Source organism: Solenopsis invicta, chromosome 4 (assembly GCF_016802725.1).
Source record: "Solenopsis invicta isolate M01_SB chromosome 4, UNIL_Sinv_3.0, whole genome shotgun sequence".
Taxonomy (NCBI): domain Eukaryota; kingdom Metazoa; phylum Arthropoda; class Insecta; order Hymenoptera; family Formicidae; genus Solenopsis; species Solenopsis invicta.
Window position 1 is genome coordinate 5,021,974 of NC_052667.1, and position 24,255 is coordinate 5,046,228.

General features: G+C 32.3%; 1 protein-coding gene across 5 annotated transcripts; it reads right to left on the reverse strand.

The window, feature by feature from the left end:
- Positions 1–2,105: 2,105 nt before the first annotated feature.
- LOC105195578 (ecotropic viral integration site 5 ortholog) lies at positions 2,106–24,143 on the reverse strand. 5 transcript variants are annotated; one of them, XM_026134740.2, is made up of 11 exons: positions 16,655–17,698; positions 14,075–14,315; positions 12,815–13,069; positions 11,772–12,035; positions 11,375–11,639; positions 10,849–11,211; positions 10,002–10,679; positions 9,438–9,920; positions 9,259–9,357; positions 7,690–7,739; positions 2,106–6,479 (listed from the first exon to the last, which is right to left on the reverse strand). In XM_026134740.2, exons 2-11 carry the CDS (start codon positions 14,137–14,139, stop codon positions 6,473–6,475), a joined length of 2,529 nt encoding a protein of 842 aa, XP_025990525.1. In that variant the 5' UTR covers positions 14,140–14,315; positions 16,655–17,698; the 3' UTR covers positions 2,106–6,472. The 5 variants fall into 5 exon arrangements, with proteins under 5 accessions (XP_025990525.1, XP_025990526.1, XP_025990523.1 ...); XM_026134741.2 differs by having other exon boundaries at positions 7,672–7,739; XM_026134738.2 differs by lacking the exon at positions 7,690–7,739 and having other exon boundaries at positions 2,106–3,274; positions 6,324–6,479; positions 16,655–17,697.
- Positions 24,144–24,255: the final 112 nt, after the last annotated feature.

Genomic DNA, 24,255 nt, shown 5'->3' on the forward strand with positions numbered 1-24,255 from the left:
ACATAAAAAGCTTGAAAAAAGCTTCAATTCCCTTAACCCTTTTATGCCCGACTTTTTTCTAGAAATTATTAACATCTAATTCATATCTTACTAGAGGTTTTTTAGGGTCGCTAATTATAAAGTGATTAAAATTTAAAAATTTTAAATGGCGAACTAAAATATAACTTAGATCCAATAAAATTCAGTATGTTTTTATCCGCCATATTGAATTTTAAAAGTTTGATTATAGATTTAGTGATCTTAAAACCTCTTGTAGTATGAGTTTCATTCAAATCTAAGAAAATTTTATATTTCAGTCCGCCATATTGAATTCGCCACTTAAAATTAAATAGTGATTTTTTTTATAAATAACATTAATCTTTCAAAAACTCGCTACTTTAATTTTTATAAAAGATGTATGTATTTTTCACCTTTACAAATTTTTCATAAGGTATATTATGCGGAACAAGGGGGGAAAACTCCCAAGGGTGTTGACTTTTTTATGCAGAGTTTTATTTTTAAAATGAGTCCAGGTAAAAGTTACTAGTTTTACTTTTATGGATGATATAAATTTTTTAAAGATTTGACAGATATTTGTGCTATCTGGTACAAAAAGGTCCATTATATTTCAACTTATGACAACAATTTCCATTTATGGCAGTTTCTCGAAATTTCAAAAATAATTAAATTACTACGTTTGATTTTTTTTTCAAAAATAAAGTGTAGATACTTGTTCTAGAAACATGAAAGCATATTCATGAACTTTTGAAACCACTTTAAATAAATAAAAAAGTGATTGGAATCGAGAAGCCTTCGATACCAAGAATGTATCTTAAAAATTAATCTTTCACATATTGCAACAAATATCTATGGGAAAAGACCTTAAAAAATATTTCTACTATTCAAATGTATTATACACTGGAAAAAAAAAGCATTTACATATTTTATTTAATTACATTTATATTTAATCTATACTTATACGTAAATGTTTGAACTGAAGAAATTTAATCAAATTGAAAAATTTAATCAAGCTAACAATTTTTTTTCTCCGTGTACATGTCTTGAAAAAAAGTAGATAATGAAGAGAAAAAATAAAATAAATTTAATTATTGCAATAAAAAGTACCTCAGAAAAAGTATCATTATAAATTTGAAAAAAAAAAAAAAAAACTACAAATCGGTTACTTTAACTGACTTGACAGTTTTTATGTTAAAAATCCATTTCTTTCTCTTTTTTCCCCTTAACGATAGCATCGCGCTGAGAGAAACTGCGATGGTAAATCGATCCGCGGGCAGATTAATCGACCACCGTTCGCCACAGCTCGGGAGACCGCCAAACCGTCTCCTCGGTGACCTTCCGCCGTCGTTGCAATAGGAACGAACGCACGCTACATCTCGGCCTACGTCGCGGTGGCGCACGCCCCGATCGAACGCGTCGGTCTCCGCAGAAAAAAAAACCGCCCGCTAAATTATTAATGCCGTCGGCGCGACGTAACGCAAAACTCCGACGCCGTCGTTCCCGAGCCACCGATAAAATATCGGTGTCGACGTACGAAATCTCTCTGACGATGCACAAATCGCGAGCTCGTGTCTCGTGAGCCAAGCCAAGTGCACGATGACATGTAAAACTAATGCAATAAGATGAAAGTCTAAAATTTAAATAAATTTGACTTTCATTAAAATTGGGAAACGTTGAACGAGACAATTCTGTCCAGTCGACACAATTTGTAACAGTCGACACAATTTGTATCGCTTTCTTTTATATAAATGTGCAAATGCTACATATTATTTACAAAACAAGTACGTGATACTTGAATAAAATTTAAACATTAAGAGCTATAGGTATTATATAAAAAAAATTAATTATATAATAAAATGATATAATTGTACCATCATCATTATTTTTGAGAAAGGGCAAAATTATAATATAATTACAACACTGCTGACACTTTCACGTTATGTACATATAAAAAAAATGTGATACTGAAACTTATAGCTATTATATAGTGAACGCATAACTGTATGAACTGGATGGATTCAATTCAGTACTAAACTTATTTATTTCGGGAGGGTTTGCTTTTTGGGAATATATGTCGGGGCAATGATAAGGGTTTGGAAACAACGTGATGCATTGTAACTTAATTTATTGATACCGTTGGATGCAATCGTAGTTGTTGATTTATTTATTACTTCGCTGTTATCGCGCACGATCAATAATTCAATTAAATGGAATGAATTCGCATCGTCTACACGATGCTCTCGACCTAACGAGCTGCATTCGTTAAATTGCAATCTTTTAATAAATTCTACATCGACATCGGCGAGTCGCAGCGCGCCGTAAATCCGTATATTAACGTACGAATAACGAGTCACTTTCCTCTCGGTAAGAGCCTTTTTCGCTTCTCAAGCATGCACATGTGAGCAAATCAGCACATTTTTAACGAAGCTACAAAGATAGTAAAATTCAATATTAGTACAATGAAAAAAAATTATTAAATTTTAATAAATATTTATTTGAATAGTTACAATAAAATACTTACGATACATAAATATTTACTCAATAAAAAAATGAGAATTAAATTATAGTAGTTATTGCACTAAATAAATATTTATTTATATTTAATAAATATTTCATTGACACCATTCAAACAAATATTTATTAAAATTTAGTAATGTTTTTTCTCAGTACATTTTTCAATTGTGTAGATACTTTGCAAGTAATTCTTTACGAAGACAAATCGCGTGCGCATTTAAAACTAATTAAAAAACGTGATATCAAAATCGACAGATTTTAATTAAGGATCGCACGAAGGATTGTAGAAAATGCGAATGATACGACTGTTTTACGACGTATGTACGAATTGAGCGATGTATTTATTTGTAAGTGGCACGACGAAGAATAAACGTGTGCAAGAGCGGAGAGAAAGTGACGTTTGTACCTATATATTTCTGAATTTAGCACAGAATATTTGCAGCGGTTCTTTTCCGATTCCGTTGCACGTCAGAGCTGCACTATTAAAATGATAATGGCTGTTACGCCGCTCGCTGCTAGAGAGTCGATTTAATCACCACGAATTCTTGACGTCGCAGAATAACAGCGGCGAGTTACGACGTGCGAACCGTGTTCTAGTATCATAATATCTATCTGTAGTTTCTGCGTCATTGGATCTGTGTATATAGACTGTCCTAGACCTGCCGAGCTGTCATTCAGCTCTCGAGGCTACCGAGAAGCCGAGCTATTAATTACATCGACAACAGTTTCGATGTTATGTCCTCAATATAATTATGAAATTTACCTGAAAAAAATTATGGAAATTTAAGGGTGCGTTTAAGCGAATTACGTTTCAAAAGTATTAATCGATATTGAAATTGTTAAAACGTTCAGTAAGCTCTGAGCGAAACTGTCGTTACCAATAATTTAGTTATTATTTGGAAACTTTTAATGACTGTGGCATAATCTCTTTTCAAAACGCCGCGTCGAAGCGGATGAATTTCAGTCAAATTAAAAAAAAATATTGACATAAAATTTATTGAAATATTGCAATTTAACGGGTTAAAACAATGCCGATTATTTGAACGCGACGTAGGAATGGGATGTAACGATTTAGGCCAAGCGAGAGAAGATGCGTTGCAAGTAGGCTAAGGTGACTCGCTGTAAAAGAAAGTTAAGCAGGACGCGAATACTTACATTGGAGATAATTATCCAAGTCACGGTAAAGGAACAAGCTATGCTCGGGTGCTAATTTTTACAAGTACTTCCGATTATCTCGTCCGGTTTCAATTTCAACAATCTAAAATCGTTAAATCGATTGAAAAAGACAACTTTTGCGTTTCTCCGTCGATAGCGATTTACAGTCCACTTATCACGATTTTACAATCCCTCGTAAAATTGATCATCAATTAATTAATTGTACACACCTCGTGCTGTGTGCAAATTGCATATTACCCACAAAAATTAATCATTTTCCCTTTTTCTTTTTTGAAGAAATTCGTTAAGTATGTTACAAATGATATACATACATAGGATAACAATGATAAAAATTCGATATACCCTTCTTCGAGAGTATATTGTATCTTAAACTTTAGATAGTTAATAAGAAAAAAAAGCCAAATCAAGTACAAAAAGGTGTAAATTAAAGATAAATGAAAACTTTATTACGAAAACATACTGGAGAAAAGATGTCCTCTTTGATTTATTTGAAATTAATTATATTTGGTTTTGATAAAAAATACACAATTCTACCTAAATCTATTATAATACTTGTATTCAATATTTGTATTCAAATGTATATATCTTGGGATCAATTTATTAAAGAAAAATTCTAGCAAAATAAAAACTTTTGAAAGTTCAACAATAATAAAATATACCATTCATGAAAAAAATAAAAACATAAAAAAAGAAATAATATAAGAAATTAAAAAAAAAACACCTATAATACGTTTATGAAATAACAGAATTAAATGATCTAGTGATAAACTTTAAGAAAAATTTAAAAATTAACAAAGTAGAACGGTTAGAATGTGTAGAGAATTAAAGTGTGAAGAAAAAGTTTGAACATGTAAATTTTCTAGTACGTTTTCGTAATAAATTTATTCTTAATTTACACTCTTTTGCGCTCATCTTACCCTTTTGTCTCCGTATATATTATTACTTTGCAAAAACAAACCGTGAATCTATATTCAATGTTTAGATGATTAAATTTCGATTCGAGTAACGCACGCAATATATGTGTGTTGTATGAATATCGTGATTCGTATGCGATGATTCCTCGTGACACACACACACACACACACACACACACACACACACACACACACACGCACACGCGCGTACGGATATACATACACACAGGCGCGCATACACACATACACATACACGCACACACATACACACACACATATGTATATAATATATAAATACATATTTTTATAAAAAACGACGATACATTACTGTCCCCACGTTTTTCGGCATTAAATATATAATTTCTTAAATGCGATTACATTTGGTATGAATTACAAAAAATACACAGAGTATTTAATGCGTATAAAAACAATTGCGTGTGTCACGGAAAGTCTATGATAATCTTTGTATAATCTACGGATCGTAATCAAGTTTTCGAAAAGTTAAAAAACACATTCCTTGAATAATATTTCAAAAATTCCTATTTCAAATATTACGAAATAATCACGCATATCGACCATTAAGTTTTATATGTATTAAAAAATAAATATAGATTGTCTGCAAACATCTATATTTGTATCGCGACAATACAGATAAGTAATTAAAAAAACAGAAATTAATTTAGTTAAATTAATTTCTATCTCTTTTATCTGTATTTGTCGTGATACAAAATTATAGAAATTAATTACTAAATTAATTTCTATTAATTTTCCAATAATTGTTCGCTTTCAGCACAATGTGAAAGATTAAACGAGAGATGGAATGCACATTTTTCGAAACTCTCGAAAGGTTTATCAAAAGTTATTAGAAGAATGTATATTTTGACAAGAGATAATATGACAACACTCAGATTAAAGAATGACATTCAAATTAGCCTTACTAATCTGGAGAAATCAATTATTAAAATCGAATTCACAAATTAGTAAAATGGGAGAAATATATTATGTATATATACATAATATATATTATGTATATACATGTAATTAAGAATATTTTATATAAAACACTATCTGCAATCATGGAATGAAATTAATTCGATAGAAAAATCAAATTTAAATTTGCATACCCTTTGCCATTTTTTCGAAATTATCATGTGTCAGTTATAAATCTTTTTCAAACGTAGTTTATGATCATTTACTGATTAATATAAACAAACTGTTAGTTATATTCTATAATACTCTATTGACTACAACTAACATGTGCTTTATAATACTTGAGTAATATAATCTATAAAATGTAATAATAATAAAAATAATATTGCTAATAATAAACAATATTTGCCACTATGCATACAAAAATTCATTTATTATACTGCTCTGAAGAAACTTGAACATGTCGAATTATGTAAACTATGTTAGGTTGTTTAATGTAAACAATTGTCCTGATTACGATCGAGATTACTTCGATTACCGAAAGCATCTATCGATTACTGTTTCATTGTTTCGTTTTCGTTATAGCATAATTAAACGGCTACGTGTTATATTTGGCCTAATAGTAATACATGTAACTAAACAAGATTATTACGGTCTACTCTCGTGTTACAATCTAAGCGCATACGCATTATTTCCTACAGCAAAAGCCGACGACGAACAAAAGGTTCGTGCGTATCGATAACGGAGTATTGTTAGCTGCCTAATGGTCTTGATATACATAGAATTCTATACCTCGGGTGAGTTTGGCGTGGTCGTATTGATATGATCCTGCAAGCAAATTCTGAGATCCCGCTCGTCCAATTCGCTTTCAGTATCGACGCTAAAACTTCGCACGGTTTGGCCACCGAGTCCCGTCCATCGTTGTTTCCAACTTTCTAGTCTCATGACCTGTGACAGACAGACGCGATGCAAAATGCATTTCTGAGAAATTCTCCGGAAGGAGAAAGAAAAAGTCTGCGATGTCCTCTTTGCTTTACTAAAGAAAATATTTATTCGATTCTCATTATAAAAGAGAGATCAGAATATCAAAAGAAAAGTTAATTTCGTCTAATTACATTTGAAATTTCTGAAAAGCTCTAAAGCTATTGAAATTACTTCAGTTCTAGAAATACATTGTTATTTGTTAATATAATTGTGATGTTGTTATAATATAATTTATTATATTATCAATATTTATCTTTCGCAATCAAGTTCAGTAAACAGACCAAAAATTGTTCTTTTTAAAATTATTTTGAAAATCATAATCTTAAAAAAACATTAAAAAAAAATGAAGTTAGAAGTTTTCTGATTTCCTAAATCGTAAAGTACCTAAGATCTTTCTGTTGCGAAGATTTATCACATTGAACACAAGTTTATTAGCATATCCATTATTAGATAAAATCATACAAATAATGATACATCGAAGAAAAAAAAAACTTAAAACTCGTGATTCCATAATAATTTGGTGAACATCGACGATACTTTCACGTTTCGTTCACATCTATGCGTTTTTTCTTCTTCGAGTTAAAAGCAGCAGCCGTGAATGTTTATCAGAACGAGACAGTGAACTTAATCTTAAGGAAGCATGCAGTCAAACGGGAAGAGCACGCCATACCATATCACCACGCATATAATACAGAAAGTGAGCCACATTTTAATTCAGTTTTAATTTAATTGATTTGATCAAATCCGACGGTATAGCAGTCATGTTGATTCACGCGACAATATTATCGAAAGCTGTAAAATTACACGATAATATAATTAAACAAGATAATATCTTCAATCTAGTTTCTTACCAAATATTTTTCGTTCTTCAATCAAATTTAATAAGGGTTTTTTTTAAATAAAACTGTGATCAATATACATTTACAATGCACATCTATGATGGCTTCGTCACATTATGAATTGTAAATTCAAGTCTGTTTACTTACTATGTAAATGCACGCTACGATTATTTATATAAGCAAAGATTCCGAATGGAATTCCAGATGAAAAACGTAAAAAGTATAAATACAGAGCTAGCTACAACGCCAGATTTATCTACAGTAAAAGAAATGTCATGCCACGCACATACACGGAGACGGTAGAAAATGATGCTTACGCATGGGTAAAGACTTACTCGAGCCAGCGCCAAGGCTCAGTCTCCGGGCTGGTGATTGGCGTGGGGAACTGAGGAGAGACAGAGATAACACAGCAATAGAGGGTTAGTTTTGCAACGATTAGTCCCTTCTGGTTAGCATTAGTTATCGCCTGATGCCCTTACGCAACAAGAATCACTATCATAGATATTATCTCTTGCCACGTAACAAGATCGTGTGTATCCTATTTGAAAAAAAACCTCGCCTGCACATTTATCGATTGAACAACAAAGCGCCAAGTTTTTGTTATTAATAACGTGGATAGCATTAGTTAATTTATTAAGTATACGTAATAGCTTTTTTATAGCGATAATTGAACGGTAACAAAATGAGTGAAATAATAAGCTATCAAAGAATTAAAATGCATTCTCAATATTCACTGACCAAACAGACAGTCTTAGATTTTATAGTTACAAAGATTTTTCTCTCTGCAGTCCACCAGAAGCGACGTACGTTATGAAGCGTGTTGGTTAGCGTTAAATTGCAGTAAGAGGTGCAATCTGTGCATCTTATAAGTGTATGACATTGATAATGAGTTACGATATCTTTATGTTTATGAACTTGCGATATGGAATGTCTTTTGCATACAGTAGGCGCGGTTTTGTAATTTATGAGTGCAGTATGTGATAGAGCACATTAAAAATTAAAACGTTTAGTTTACATATAATACACTGGTTAGGAATATATGTTGTATTCCTTTATACCATTTTAGATGACATATATCACACTTAAATGATGCAAATACCCGGCTTATCGAGATTAACATGGTATAAAAAATATCAATAAAATATCAAAATTTAACGTAATTATCATGATAAATTGAATCATTTTATAAAACAAAATATCACATACATTTTGCAAAAAGAAAGAACACATAACAATGCAGTGCTTTAAAAAAAATTAACAGTGAAGTATTTTTATTGTATCTCTGAATGGGGTTTTATAAAATATTTAGAGTTTAAATCTTTGCTAAAATTGTGATCATATAATTATAAAAGTAAATTTATTAATAAAGTCATTAAATAGAGTTATTAAATATTTACAAATTATTTAAAATTATTTTTTTAATTATTTGGAGTTTAAGTTCCATTCGGTTTTAAATTATTTAAATTATAACAGACATTTTTACTATGTTATTGTCATATTAGATAAATTTGCTTTAAAAAATTAATGATGGGTATTTATGTACAACGCTTTTTATTATTAAAGTAAATGCGGTGAAAATATCCAAAAGACACACACACACACACACACACACACATATACATATATATATATATATATATATATATATATATATATATAAAGATATTACAGATATTATGTGCTGTATGACTAACTGTTACGCAGTGATAAAATATTTTTACGTGTAATCTGCTTATACAGTTATGTTTGCATAGAAAGCTTATTAAATTATCCCTAATATATTACATGAAAAAAAAAAATATATATATTTTGTGCCATAAAATATAATTCACCCCTTACTGCAATATTCTAAGATACTGCTTTGTTAGTAGAATGAATAAGGTAAATGTTTTAATTTCACATACCTCGGCCTTCAATTCAGCGACCTTATCTTGAAGCTCCCTTACTTTCTCACTGTCGTCTAAATTATTTCTAAGTTCGCCTTCCGCATGCATCTCTTCATTCTACAACAATGTTAGACGTTATATATTTAATTTAATAATTATTCTAGCATTAACGTTTGTTTATATATATGTGAAATAACCTTCAATTCGAGAAGAGATATTTTCTGCATAAGTTCTGCCACTTGCTGCGCGTGTTCGGCATCGCGTATCCTGGCCATCATAGCCTCGTCTTTCATTTTCGATTCCAGATCGGAATACTTGTGCTGTTGTTCTCTCAGCTTGGCAGTCAGATCTTTCTCTCGTGCTAACGCAGACTCCAATTCGTCTTTAAGTACTTTCCCACCTTCGTCTTGTCTACGAAGCTGATTAGTTGCTACCTGCACCTGAGTTTCAAGCTCCATAACTTTAAGTCGTAGTTCTTTAACTTCGGTCAATGCTTCCATCTCGCGAATTCTGGTTGTCATTAAATCTTCTTCAAATTTCTGCACTTCGTGACCTCGATTCTCCCAAAAGAGCAGCTTCTTTGGCGTAGAATCAGCAGCAGGCATTGATTGAGCGGACCGGTGCTCTTGTAAATGCCTCTGCCAAGCTGCACTTAGTTCCATAACCCTCTGCCGCAAATCCTGTAATATACAAGTATATAAATCTGTCTAGTATAAATTCGTAAACAATAGCAATATATGTAAAATTATGATAGACTTTACCTTTAAAGATAAATTGGCTTCTGCCTCTCTAAGCTTAACTGCAATAAGTTCCTCTTGCAAATGAGCAACGGAATTGTCCGGCGTCGATTCGCGCAAAGTCTTCTTATCTTGTTCTAATTCCTGTATCCTTCCTCTGAGTTCCCTAATCAGCGCATCATTTTCTGCCTCATGTAATCTAACTCTAACCAATTCCTCTTGCAAACATTGTATCATTTCCTCCTTCTGCGATAGCGCTTCCTGCTTTACTAATATCTCGTCGAGTGATGACTGTCTGGATGTCACATTCTCTTCGAGAAGGATCGATAACGATCTCAATTCCTCGTGCGCCTGTTCGAGTTGATGGCTCGTCTCAAGATGCGAATGTCGAAGCGCTGCTAATTCTCTTTGCGCTATGAAAGCGGTCTCTTCCTCTTCGGCGCGTGATACTTGACCTCTAACTAATCTATCGGCTAATTCGGCAGATTCCGCTTCGAGAAGTTCAGTTCTTTGTCTAAGCAATCTATTTTCTGCTCTAAGCCTGCGTAACTCGACCATCTCTTCTTGCTCCTTCATCTTTAAGATGGTATAATCTTTTTCTAGTTTCTTCATTCTTTTCGGATTGATTTTCATTCCGTACGCAAGCGTCATAAGGCCATCGGGATCTTTCTCGGCCTTCCCAGGCAATTGCTTTTGGAAAAACTGTGTGGAAAGAAAAAAAATTGTTAATGTGATCTATTAAATAAAGCGAACACATACAATTCATATTTTTGTTTAAATATATAAAATATATTAAAAATTAAATTTCAGCACTGACAATTTCTTAAATCTACTAAAACGAATAGTGCAAACTTTTCAAACAAAATCTTACCTTCAACATGCCTTCCATATCTAAACTGAGCAAATCTTCTTTGCCTAACTGCAGCATAGCCAATGCAACCTTAAAGATTATCTCCATGCCCTCTGATAAAAAGACGTCAAAAATGCGGCACGCTAGCGGAAGGCTCAGCGCTGTTGTAAATAATGTAAGAAACCAAGAAGATGCATACATCGACGTATGAAAACCTTGGGCCGTGAAGTGAGCATGAAGTTCAGGGTGCGCATCAGCAACTAAATGTTCCAATTGATACATGCACACTCCTAATTCAGCCATACTTGGTTTGAACATGTCCCGTAAGCGATATTCTTGCATTAGCGCTACGAGTACAGCAAAAGCTTCTTCTTCTGGCATTTGCTGCAATAAGACATAATATTATTCGAGTAAAGCATATATTTCTCTTTCTTTCTTTACATAGAATAAAAAACAATAAAAATAAATGCTCATAAAAAAATAATTTATATGTATTTTTTTAATTTTATTTTTTTTATTTCCTATTTGTAATGTATTAATACTTTACCTGCATTAAAAGTAATCCTACTATAAATCCTGAACCTTGGCAGTATCCTACTTCGCGATCATGTAAGCTATATGCTTTCATAACATTAAACAAACTCTCCTGACCAAAACCATCCTTTTCTTTGAAAAAGTCATGTTCAGGATACGTCCTAGCGATATCCCTTCTAATTATCCTTTCACAGGCTGATGTTGCTTTAATGTACTCGGCGAATTGTTTCTTAACTGGAGAATCATGGGCACCGCTTAATAATTGCCAAACAATGCCCCTAAAATAATATACGAGATCTACATTAAAATTTAATATAAAATATTTATATGACTACTAACTTTCGCAATTAAATAATAATGATAAATCGTTTGAATAATATGTACAATACTTTGCAATGTACGTGTGTTACCTAAAATGATGTGGTATGCCTTGACGAACCAATTCTTTAACAAATTCTTTTCGTTTCTTCCAATGATAATCCCAGTCAGCCACTATATGACCCCAGAGAGTCCATGTATTCTCTTCACCATCGGCTGGGTTGTGGCGTCGGGGCGCAGCATCGCCGTTACCTCCGCTGCCCCCCGACGCCACAGACACCTGGGATGTGTCGGAGCCCTTTCTACTATGATTGCTCTGGAGAGAATTCAGTGATTTTGCATCGGATTCGATCAGCCTGTAATTAATAAAATTATAGATTATGATTTTTATTTACGCCATTTTATTGCATACCGCGTGGAAAATAACGTGTGAATGAACTCAGTATTTTATTCGCAATCTGCCGTTGTGTGAGTTACATGTTCTAGATACAAACTTTCACAAATATACTTTGACTATCGATATTTCTCACAAAGTTATTGGTCTGCTCTTTTTTCAACTAAACTTCTTGCACAGCTTTCCACTTTTTTCTTCAACGGTGCAAGAAATTTTGTTGAACAGACCTTATCACAGAATCTTTACACTTTTTAAGAATATCTTCTTTAAAAATAGATTTGTAAATTAAATATTTTTCTCTCATAAGTTTTTTTTATAAAAAGCGAAATAAGCGAAATCAACTTCATACATGTGATATAAAAGAAATAGAAAAACAAAACTTACGTTTTTTCCTGTACTTTTCGAGATTGAGCTAAAAGTGAAGCCTTACTCTGCATCCTACTGTGCATCATTTCCAAGCCAAAATGTGTAGCAAAATTAATATTAAGCATTTTTTACTCTAGACACGAAACGAAAGAAAATCCAGGCTATTTATCTAAATATGTGTACAAAACATGTGTGCAAAAGATCTCTTCGATTTTATCATAAATCTTGGAAAGCGAAAACTGTGAAAATTTTGCTTTCTCTGTGTCTGTTAGATAAGTGTTGCTTTATCAGTCTATGCAGGAACTGTTTATTTCTTGCAAATTCGAAGGTGTAGCGGTTTGCCTATCGTGCAATAGGTGAGAATTGATTATTCACCTATTGGCTTCCTCCAGCTTAGCTAATAGAGCCAGCTCGTCAGTCGGTATTTCCTGCGAGGGCGTTATTCGCTGCTCGCAAAGAGTGTCTGACGGCGGACTCGGAAGTATCTTGCCGGTCTGCGTGACGTTAGGGGTTGATTGGTGGATGCTGGAGGTGCATAAACACAGCACGCTCATCACCTGCGGTCCATAACGTGACAATCCCAATTGGCCAACAGGCGCGTTTACGTTGTCCCAAGCGGCGTTCTGGCTTCTGAAACGAAACGGATTGAATTAATGCGGATACCATTAACGCAATATGATCCGGACCTTTCAGCGGTCTACCGCAGTCATCTATTTAAGTGGTGTACACTTGAGCGTTAAGTGTGCCTTCACTTGTAATTGTGTGTCATAAATGCGAGTCGGCTATGTTCAATCGAAATCTATTAACTAAAACGAAAACATTCGATTTAATCGATTCGCTTTAAGGACATATCGGACACACGGTCCCTGTAAAGTAAATAAAATTTGGAAATGTGTTGATATTAACATTTCAAATATATATATGGAAGTTGTGTAAATAAAATATTTTTATTTAATAATATACTTTTATAATTTATTTATTTTGTTTGTTATTAAAAATTAAATTATTTTTTACATTTAAAAAATTTTCAATTTTTTTGTGTAAATACTTTAAGTATTCAAGATGATTTATAAGTTTCATTGTAATTATTTTGCAAATAAATAAATAAATTTTGATTATTTTACAAACCTGACCTCTGCATCGCAATGAAAGTTTATATAAATCATCTTGTATATTTGAAGTACTTAAATAAAAAAATCAAATTTTTTTCATTATTTTTTATTTCATTATTTCATTATTAATTACATTTTTATTACACATGTCTACTTTTTATTGAATAACTTTTTATTCAGATAGAAAATCGCCGCCAATCTTTTTTTATTACTTTCAAATGCAATATAAAATATTTTTTAATTTTTTTCATCATTTTCTTAATGTTTTAAGAAATATCCTATATATCCTTGATCAATAATAATATAATTCATTTATAATTATTATTTTCATCATAAATCAGTTTGCTAATTACTGTAAATCCTCAATGTTCTCCATTAAAATTAATAAAGTTCTTTAAGCGGCGTCTCTACTTATAACTCCAGTTTCAAAATTCTGGTCATTGTAAAGTTGTGTGTAAAAGAACAAAAGAAGAATAAAATACTATATTTATTTAATAATCAGTCGCAACGCGCAACATTTTACCTTCTCGCTGTTTTATTTCTTCTCCAACGAGCCGCCGCAGGGGCCAACAAGCCACGAAGAACCATCGAGACAGTTTTCTTTTATTTACTTTCGCGAAAAGTAAATAAAGTGTTTAGTGTTCGCGGAAAGCGTTCTCGCGTTTCTGCCGTTTTTATCTTTACATCACTGCGCAATTTTACACGCAACAATTGTCGGCACACTCGTCCGCAATGCCGTTCATTTTGGGCGATCGATTTTTACGCTTTTGAAAATCAATAAAAAATTTAATGTCGATACATGTATAACATAAAAATTTAAACTTATATATTTTAATTGCTTTATATTAGTTTTTAAAAATGTTCAAACAGATGATAACTATAGCATCATAGTGTTCTGTTCTTTTTGAGAATTTTCTACTAAAAAATAGAATTATTTACTAATGCTATTTTTTTTAGTAGAAAATTCTCAAAAAAAAACAGAATCTCAAGAATAGGAATAAGATATAAAAACAGTAGAAGATATATGTATTCTGAAATACATTTGAAAAAAAAAATAAAAAAGAGAGGAGAGAGAAGAGAAAAGGGAAGAACTGAGAAGAAAAAAAGAAACTAAGGAACGGAGGTATGGAGAAAGAAGAATGTGAGGATACGTGAAAGAAGAATGTAAATTAGGATGTAAGATAGAAAGAGGATTAAGCACGGCTATAGGCATAAGGGGTAGATAAAAAAATAGATATAGAGAGGTATAATTAGCACTGTTATGTAAAGGTAGGGATGGATGAATGCATAAGTATCAATTGTAAACCAAGTACCCTTTTTAATTATATATGCTGAAAGTAAATAAATTCTATTCTATTCTATATGTATTTTGAGAATAACAAAATAAAGAGAAAATTATGAATTTTAATACATATATCAATTAAATCTCTTTAAGCCATATTCTACGTATGTATAAAAATTATTGGATATTAAATGTGAACTTAGAAGAAGAATAGAAAAGAACACTGTAATAAGGATTTTGATTCCTAGTTTGTAACGTGAAATTTTTGAAATGTTATTTTTCAACAACCGAAAATGTTAAGAGAGAAAATTATCATTAAAAATTTTAATATTGTATAACAAAGAACATGTTTCTGTAGGCGATGGCACTCTTGCGAAATATCTCGTATGAACGCAGTGCTTGGTGAAGCAACACGAAGCAGCTCGACACGAAGGAGATGAAGAAGGAAGCAATTAGTGCGTGTGAACAAATTAGCGGGCGAAAGACCAGGTGAATCCGAGCCAGCTATTACGACTATGTATTATGTACTGTATGCGGTGTAGTAAAACGGAAGCAAACGGAATATCGTTGAGATACCGTTTTTCAAGTAGCGTCTCTTGAGAAAAAAGAACCAAGAATTAATAATTTTAAAATAAAACTCATTCATTTTCGTCATTTACTCAACGCGTCTTTAGAATTATTTGCATTATATTCTGCATTTATATTGTAAAATTTGCTTAAATAAATATTTTGCTTATTAATGATTAAAAAATACAAAGTGTTTTCAAATTGATTAAAATTGAAAGGAAATTTTTTCTTATTCCAAATTTTCGAGTTTGGCACAGATAGTCGTTTATTTAAAGTCGTATAGATATTATTAATCAAAAAATATCTATACGTTTTCCCGCTGTGTATACATGTTTCAAAAAAGTTATAAAGGACATTTTTTTTCCTTATCTACATTGCCTTAAAGAAGCATCATTATGTACTATCTTAATGTCAATGTTGTCTTACAGACCGATGAACACTTGCATCGCGTCGCGTCGTCAGAATTGCTGCGTCGTAGAAATTTCAAGTTATTATAAGGCAATTTACTGACCTACATACTACGTAGCTCAAATATAATGTGCATATTAACGAATGTGTTGCTAAATCATTTACACATAGAAGGAAAATAAAAAAACAGCTACTTTAGCAAAAGAGCACGGAATAAATTCATTTGTCAGGAATGAAAATAATATTAGCAACGTATACTTCGTTAAATCCATTAATTGTATTAATTTTTTCATTATTAAACAAGTTTGCATTTTTAAAATAAATGAAGTAAAATACAATATGTATCTTTATTTTAATAATTAACGGTGTTTTAATGGGTGCAATTACAAATACGCTTTGATAATTGAAATGGTTCAGATCATAAAACAAAAAATAATTTTTCATTGAATTATTGATGAGTTATTAACATTTTCTTGTTATTTTCTTCGTTTAAAAATAATTCATAACTTAGGTCAAGTTAAATCACAGTTTGACTTAACATCTAATTCTGATTGTATTTAAAGTAACGATCAACGAATAAAGAAACGTATAAAAAAAAAAGATAAAACAATAATACTTATTATTTCGTCTTTCTTCACTAACAGTAGAGACTTGAGTAAAACATCGGTACATTTTTAACATTTCATTTTAATTTGTATGCACGCACAAAGTGTAATAAAACTTTTTTTGCCACTTTCGCGAAACCGAATCTGTGATCGTGGTTTGTTCTAAATTTAATTTATAAATTATTTTGACGGACGCTACCCTTAAAACATAAATTAACGAGAATCTTGGCAATGCATATACTTTGGTAAGACAGATAACATAATCAGAAATGCTCGGATGTCCGCAAATCCTTTATCAGCTTATCAAGACGCACGTCCCCTTTCTTTCTCTTGTTTTCTCTCTCTCTCTCGCTCGTTTTCTCGATGGCAATGTTAAACAGTTAACTCGATTCGATACGATATCGGTTCACTTATTCCCGATTATCCCGGCACGATGAGATCTGGCTAGGCATGTACTGCTGGAGAGTACGAGATGGTTTGAGGGTCGATGCAGCCCGCGCAGGCCAGGACGCCCCACATGCGCAGCGACGTCCGACTCCTGACAAATAAATAAAAGGATGCCGAGTACGTGGAGCCGCTACGTGGCCGAGAGCACAGGGCGTTGATAAAATATTAAAAATTTAAACGACATTTAAATTAATAAAAATTTGCAGGATAAAATTTCAAGTTCTTTATATTCGAGTATTTTTAAATAAATCAAGGTTCTTTCGTCAAGTTATGAACTGAAATTTATCAAACCCTCTTCATTTATTTTAGTACTTGTTTCTCCAAAATAAACGTTTAAAAAATTTGAAAAATTCAATCAAGATGATACTATTTCATCTTAATTATGTAAAGAAAAATGAAAACAAATGTAAGGGAGGCAGAGAGAGATTTAATCATAATTTAGTCTTTTTTCAAATACAATAACCATTTCTTCGAGAAAATCTTAAGAAACTCTTTGAAATACTTTTTATGCAATTTTTCTGCGACTAAACAATTTCATAAACATCGCATTTTTATTTTATAAATTGCACAAATTCTTCTGTGAATGTAAAGTTGATTTTTTAGCATGAAATTTTTTCATTATAATATCTCTAACGAATGATTTATTGAAATGCTAAGAGGCTTTTCCAATATTAAATAATTTATTAAATTATTTTTAATATTAATTTATGTTACTAAATTTACTTGACATTATATTAATTCGAAAACAAAATGATATTATTTATTTGTTAATTTGTTTTATTTTAATTTCTTCCAAAAGATTCCAAAGACAAGACAATTAAACAATCATTTTTTATTTCACATATACTTATAATTAAAATTAATCGTCAAAATCTCAAAACACAAATCGCAAAAACAATTTAAAATCGATAAAAAATTCCAAATTGTAGAAATATTATAAAACAAAGAATCATTCACTTTTTTAAATTAAAATTAGAAAAATACACACACTAGAAAAAGTATTATAATCCTATATTTCTAAAAGATATACAAAAAAAAGAATTTTTAGAATTTTTCTTTAAACTAAACGGACAATGGATTGAAAATCATTTTCTGCAATAGTAAAACTATATCAAAGTGATTATATCAAAGTCGGCTCAAAGCAAAGATTTATCAATTTACTAAAAATAATTAAAAATAACTTTTTAAAGAAAAACTTCTAGTTAAAGGAATCTTCGTAAAATAATGTATGTGTATGCGGTAATTATAAAATACCAATAATAAAGTCACAATGATAACTGTATAGCATATTTTCCTCGTAACATGTATTCGTCATCATTCATCGCCGGAACAGTTGTCTGACCGTGACTAGATTATATCATGGCGTAATTTCGTCAATCTATCCTATGCAAAATGATTCATCGTCATCAAGAAACAATTTTTCAAATATTTTCTCTCGAGTCTCTAGGCTTCGATTTAAATAGAGATAAAAGATTATCGTCTGATTTTCAACTGAAATTTTATTTCTTGCCACGTCTCTTTTACTTACGTCTCTTAAAGCTTTAATTTAAATTCCGTTTAAACGAAAAATAATTCGTGCTTCTAATTAATTAAAACTTATCAATAATTAATGTAAAATTAGATATTTTTAGTCAATTAAAATTATTTATGTTTTCTTTTAATCGAAACAGCGTCGGCTGCGAATGTATGAAACAAACTCGTTTCTTTCGCGTTATTATTATACTTATGATCGTATTGAATAATAAATAAATATATTATTTTACATACACTCACGAATACATATTACTTCTCTCTCTCTCTCTCTCTCTCTCTCTCTTTCTCTTTCACCTGCAGTAATATTAACAAAATATTACATTCTCGTAAAATGAAGTTTATTAATTTCATTCGTACCGTTTCAATTAACAATTTAATTTTATACACGCGTTTATATTGCTTCCTATGCACACTATTATTTCATGTTGCAACCTTACAACATTTAATTGCTTCGATATTTACTTTATTGGACATTCATTATAAGATCAAATGTCACTGTTGCACATGTTAGCTACGCAACCATAATTTAATGAATTTCACAAAGCTTGCGAGAAAAGTGCAGACTATTCAAAAATACACTTGTCTTTAAAAAAACTTGCGCTGAATCGCGATATCGCTTAATTATAAAATAAAAATCTTCCCATAAGTACATATTTCATCTACGGGAAATTGCCAATTATGCAATGCTATCCCCGGAATGTTACACATCGCTTACGTGGCCACAAATGTTCATATGTGTGCGCGCGCGCGCGCGTATGTGTGTGTGTGTGTGTGTGTGTGTGTGTGTGTGTGTGTGTGTGTGTAATAATAATATCGTTACTCATGTAATGAAGGTATCTTTTTAGAGAAATTTTATAAAAATTGAGTACATTTGAAATACGCGGCTTTAATAATGCATAAGGATCTCCCTAGAGTAATGCTTCACTCGTGAAATGGTCATGCTAGAGATAAAAAATTAACGCATGAGCGTCCGACATACAGATGACAGCCTTACTTGTCTATTTATATAAATGACACTATATATGTACTCTGATTTTATAGTACGTATACTTTTATTCGAGCTTTGATTTAATTGGATAAGAAGACAAGAAGTAGAACGTTGCATTTTAATCTAAAAGCAAAAATTATTTGTATTGCAAAATTGTTATTACTTGTCAAAACAATTGAAAGAGATGTTCCCGGGTTGAATTTTTTTCTTTCAATTTTTCTTAAACTCATTAAATTATTATCTCGTTAAATTAATACATAGCCAACTGTGCAAGATAATAATGACATTTCATTTTATGCCCGATAAAAATAGCATCAAATTAATTAAGTTAAGGGAAAACTGTAACGGTCGTGTCTCGAATCAGTTTTACAACGAATGCAATAAAAAAACGTATCATGTAGAGTCACTGATATTTTTACACCAATTCAGATATTCGATTGATTCTTTTTACAACTGCATACGCTAATGAGAAGATCAAATTTCAAAGCATTCAATGAAACCTAATGATTCATTCGTGTGTGTACGCGGGCACACCTAAGTATTATGGTACTTTCTGTAGAATTGACGTTATTTTCACGCTTAATCGATTCTAGAAGATTGACGTATTCCAACTAGACATATCGTTTTACTATCGAAAAGTTCAATTAATTCAGAAATTTGGTACATTGTTTCTTCTTTTTACAAAAGTTTTCTCTATGCATAAAGTGTCTATAAAGTTTGTTCCTGTCGTCTATATTTCGAAAACTGTTCAAAAGCGCTGGGAACAGACTTTACAGACATCCTGTATATATAATTTACATAAGAATTTATATTAATAATTATGTTCATTGAATACAATATGCGGTCGCATGGATATAATTATCCTAATAAAAATACTCGGGCGAATTAAACACTTTTTAATTTACACGAAATTTACACGAAACGCAGAGAAAGAAAATTGCTAGTTATTTTTTGTGCTATCAGCAACGCTATCATGTTAATATATGTAAGTATAGACAATGGTCAGCGAATTTTATCTGCTCTAGTTATGGCTCATAGCACATCCCACGCAACTTGCTATGTGACTCCAATTGAATGTAACTGAAAGGATTAAGGCTCGGTTTTTCATTACCTGATTAACCGATGGTTAAATTTTACCTGATGTTTTATCCAATGGGCTTCATCCTTGATGATGTCATAGGTGAAGCTTATTGACTAAAACTTCAAGTTAAGTTTAACCACAAGTTAACTAGATAATGAAAAACCGGGCCTAACAGTTTCAATATTAATCATTTATAAATGATTTTCATATGTGTTAAGCTGATTTTCGGTAATACGTCGATAAGTTGTAATTTCGATACGTGTGTGTGTATACAAAAGCCTCCCTCTCTTATTTCTTTTATTGTTCTAAAGAATAATATACTTGCCTAAAAGCAATATAAAAATATCTGCTCATACATTGTATTATCCTGCACATTAAAACATTTTTAAATATAATTCATGTTCAGAAGGATTCTGCCCCTGATTGACTTTTATATTATTTTCATCAAATATTATACAAATATTTTTTAATAAACTTGATAAAGTACAAAAATGTAACACAAGGCAAACTTTGTTCGATTATTATTGATTGAATTTTAGAAAAGGGAAGAAGTTGACGCGAGGCTATGAGCTACGATAAAAGATTCAATCATAGTAATGGAAGGATGTAGGTCGCATTCAAATTATTTATAAGGCTCGTGGGTGGCGTAATCGACTCATTTTCAGTTTCCGCGCGAAAACACAATACGCGAATACGTTGTACCGAAGAGGCATAGATCCGGTATCGAGTTATTGACCCGTAATTCACACCAATATTTAGCGTTAAAGGTCGCTTCTATCTGCTTCCGAGTCTCGCTGATGGCAATGTGTTCAGTATCGTTGTCCAAATAAAGCGACAGGCATCCCAAAATTGTCCAAATGCACCGCCCACTGCTGGATACGAGACGTTTAAAAACGCGATTTAAAGATATTTTTAATCTAATTCGATTAGAGAAATACGTCGTATAATGTTCTTCTTTAAATGCCAAGGAATATTAAATCCCAAAATCAAAAGTAATAGAATAATTAATTTTTTTAAAATCATATTAAATAAAGAATTTGAAAGAGTATATAAAATCATACAATAAATATCAGCATTGAGATTCAGTCGTAAAGCTTTTCGTTTAATGTTATTTTTTCTTAGTAATTAATTAATTTCAAGCAACTTTATTTTAATGAGAATTTAGGGAAGTTAGTTTAGTTTAATTTTCGAAGAAATAAAAATCAATATAAAGATTTCAGTAAACAGTGGCGTTTAATCGAACTATCGTTATGAATCAATAGTTTCCAAAAGTAAATAAATGTCGAGCACGTGTGTGCAAAGCAAATTTGGGAAGGCCAAAAAAAAACAAAGAAATATTAGAGTAAATAAATAATAATCAATGAATGAGGAACTGAACCAGTCAATGAACAAATAAAAACAACTCAATATGATTCCATTTTTCAAGTAAAAGATATTTTAATTAAATCAGTATAAAATAATTAGATTTAAAATGTATCAATTAATTTGCAATTTATTTTGAACTTTTATTATTTTAATATTTTTCTTAAACAGTTCAGCAATTGGTGTCCCTAGTAAAAAAATGTAATATTAAATAATTATTTATCTCTCTTAAGATCCTTTGTTTTTTTCGCTCCTTTCTTGACTTTTTTAATCTTCCCAAATGATCTCCAAGTTTATAAACGCGATTGAAAAGTTTACTTTGGTGGGTACTTCTGTGCGTTCCATTAGGATCATTTGAGGCACGCGGCGCAAGTCCTTCCATGCCTCGAAAGGTAATTCCATCTAATCGAGGATTCAACGACGTGTGGAAGAAAGATGAGCAAAACGGTAAAATATCGAGTGTTTCGAAGAGCGAGTCGTCGCGAGGAACGTTCGACGTGGCCTGATCCTGGGTAACCCTTGCGCGATTTTAAGGCAGCCTACCGTGCGACTTTCGCGTAGTTCGATACCGTTTCACCTTACAGTTTCGCAACAACACGCGAAATGAAAGAAATTAGTATTGCTACATTATGCTCATTCCTTTTCTCACGCGGCGGCGCGTTAATTTTATTGTCGCGAAGAACGCGAACACATTTTTTTTTTTTTGAGGTCAACATACGCGTAACAGCTAAAAACATTACTTTCGTTCCACATACAATCAAAAATAAAATCGTTGCGAACAATAGAAGTAAAATGAAGAAAAACTGTAAAGAAATCGTTGACATCGAGCCTCCGTTTATTTTACACGTTATGTCATTTATATTACATTAATATACGTATGTAAAATAGCAATAAATATATTGAAATAAAAATATGAAATAACAATAAATATGTTGAAGCAAAAAAAATTTCTTTAAACGGGGGGGGGGGATCTACAATTCTGATAATAATTCGTGTCATGTTCATACATTTCGCAACATTTGTTATAGAAATAAAAATCGATACGCTAAGAACAGAAGTTGTCAACTTGATTAAATTTCTTGTGTTAAAATATTTATGTATTTAAATTAGATATTTATGTATGAATATATTTAAAACATTTATGTATTTAAGTATTTTACGTTGAATATTTATAGTTAACTTAAATACATAAATACTTGAACTGAAGAAATTTAACCAAGTAGAAAAATTCAGTCGGGTTGACAGCTTTTGTTTTCTCAGTGTATAATGCACATTAAATTAAATGTAAAAATAAAATACACTGCAAGTGCAAATGTTCTTTTCTGAACAATTTTTAGAGAGAATATATTTCACTCTGTTATCAGACGAGGTTTGACAGGTCCAATCTCTTTTAATTTCCAGACTGGATTGATATTATTAATGAATAATTTTTTTCACTAAGTTTATTACTAATTACCAATTTTATTAATAATTATTAAATTTATAAAATGTATACTCTGTAATCCTACTATTCCAAACAAAAGATTTCAGCGATCTAATCTTCGTCTATCACCGATATCTCCTCGCGAGATTCTTTTTTCTTTCACAAGTGCACGTGTGCACGTAAACATTTTTCAAAATACACATCTACCAGCACTCGACAGCTAGGCAGCAACCTATCGCTAAGGGGTAACTTTAGTATTTTCCTGCAGAGGATCACGCGCTTTCCTCTCATCTCCCCGCGATGAAAACGCAATTTTTCTCAAATATTTCGGGAAAAATTAATTCGGAAGAAATTCCCTCTCTCTTGGAATTTCCACCCACCTTCGCGACTCTTCAATTAATACAGCTAGACAGCAGCCTCGAACGGGACGCGGTACGCTTGTGTGAAAGTGCCGCCGTTCCCTCAAAGGCGAGCGAGAGAGTCGAGAATGATACGATGATGATGATAGCAATAATAATAATAAAACGAGTCGCGCGGCCCGATACTGGCGTGTGCAACCGGAAAGGGATACGCGGCCTCGTAGCCGTGTTAGCAAACAAACTGGTGGTAGCGCACAGGTGGACGGCCGCTTTACGCAGCCATCTGGTCCCCGTCGAGAGTGTGCCGAGCACACCGCGGGTCGCTTACCTCGTCGGGGTCCTCGGCGTCGTCGCCGCTCGTCCGTCGACGATCGTCCGCCCGTCGATCGACGATGCCAACACCTGCTCGAGACGGATGGCAGCTTGAGCGAAGGAGCGGACGCGGACGAATACGGGAGCAACGGCTGACGGGCGCGTACGCGGCTGTCACCACACGGCACACCACACTCGAAACTGCTCGAAACTGTCACCACCGGATGGAAACCAGCAGCGCGCAGTGTTACCAACGGACGCGGGCCACTCCGTCACTAATTCCGTCGCTGCTTCGCGCGACGCTCACCGGCGGCGGCCATGTTGCCCGTCGAGGTCA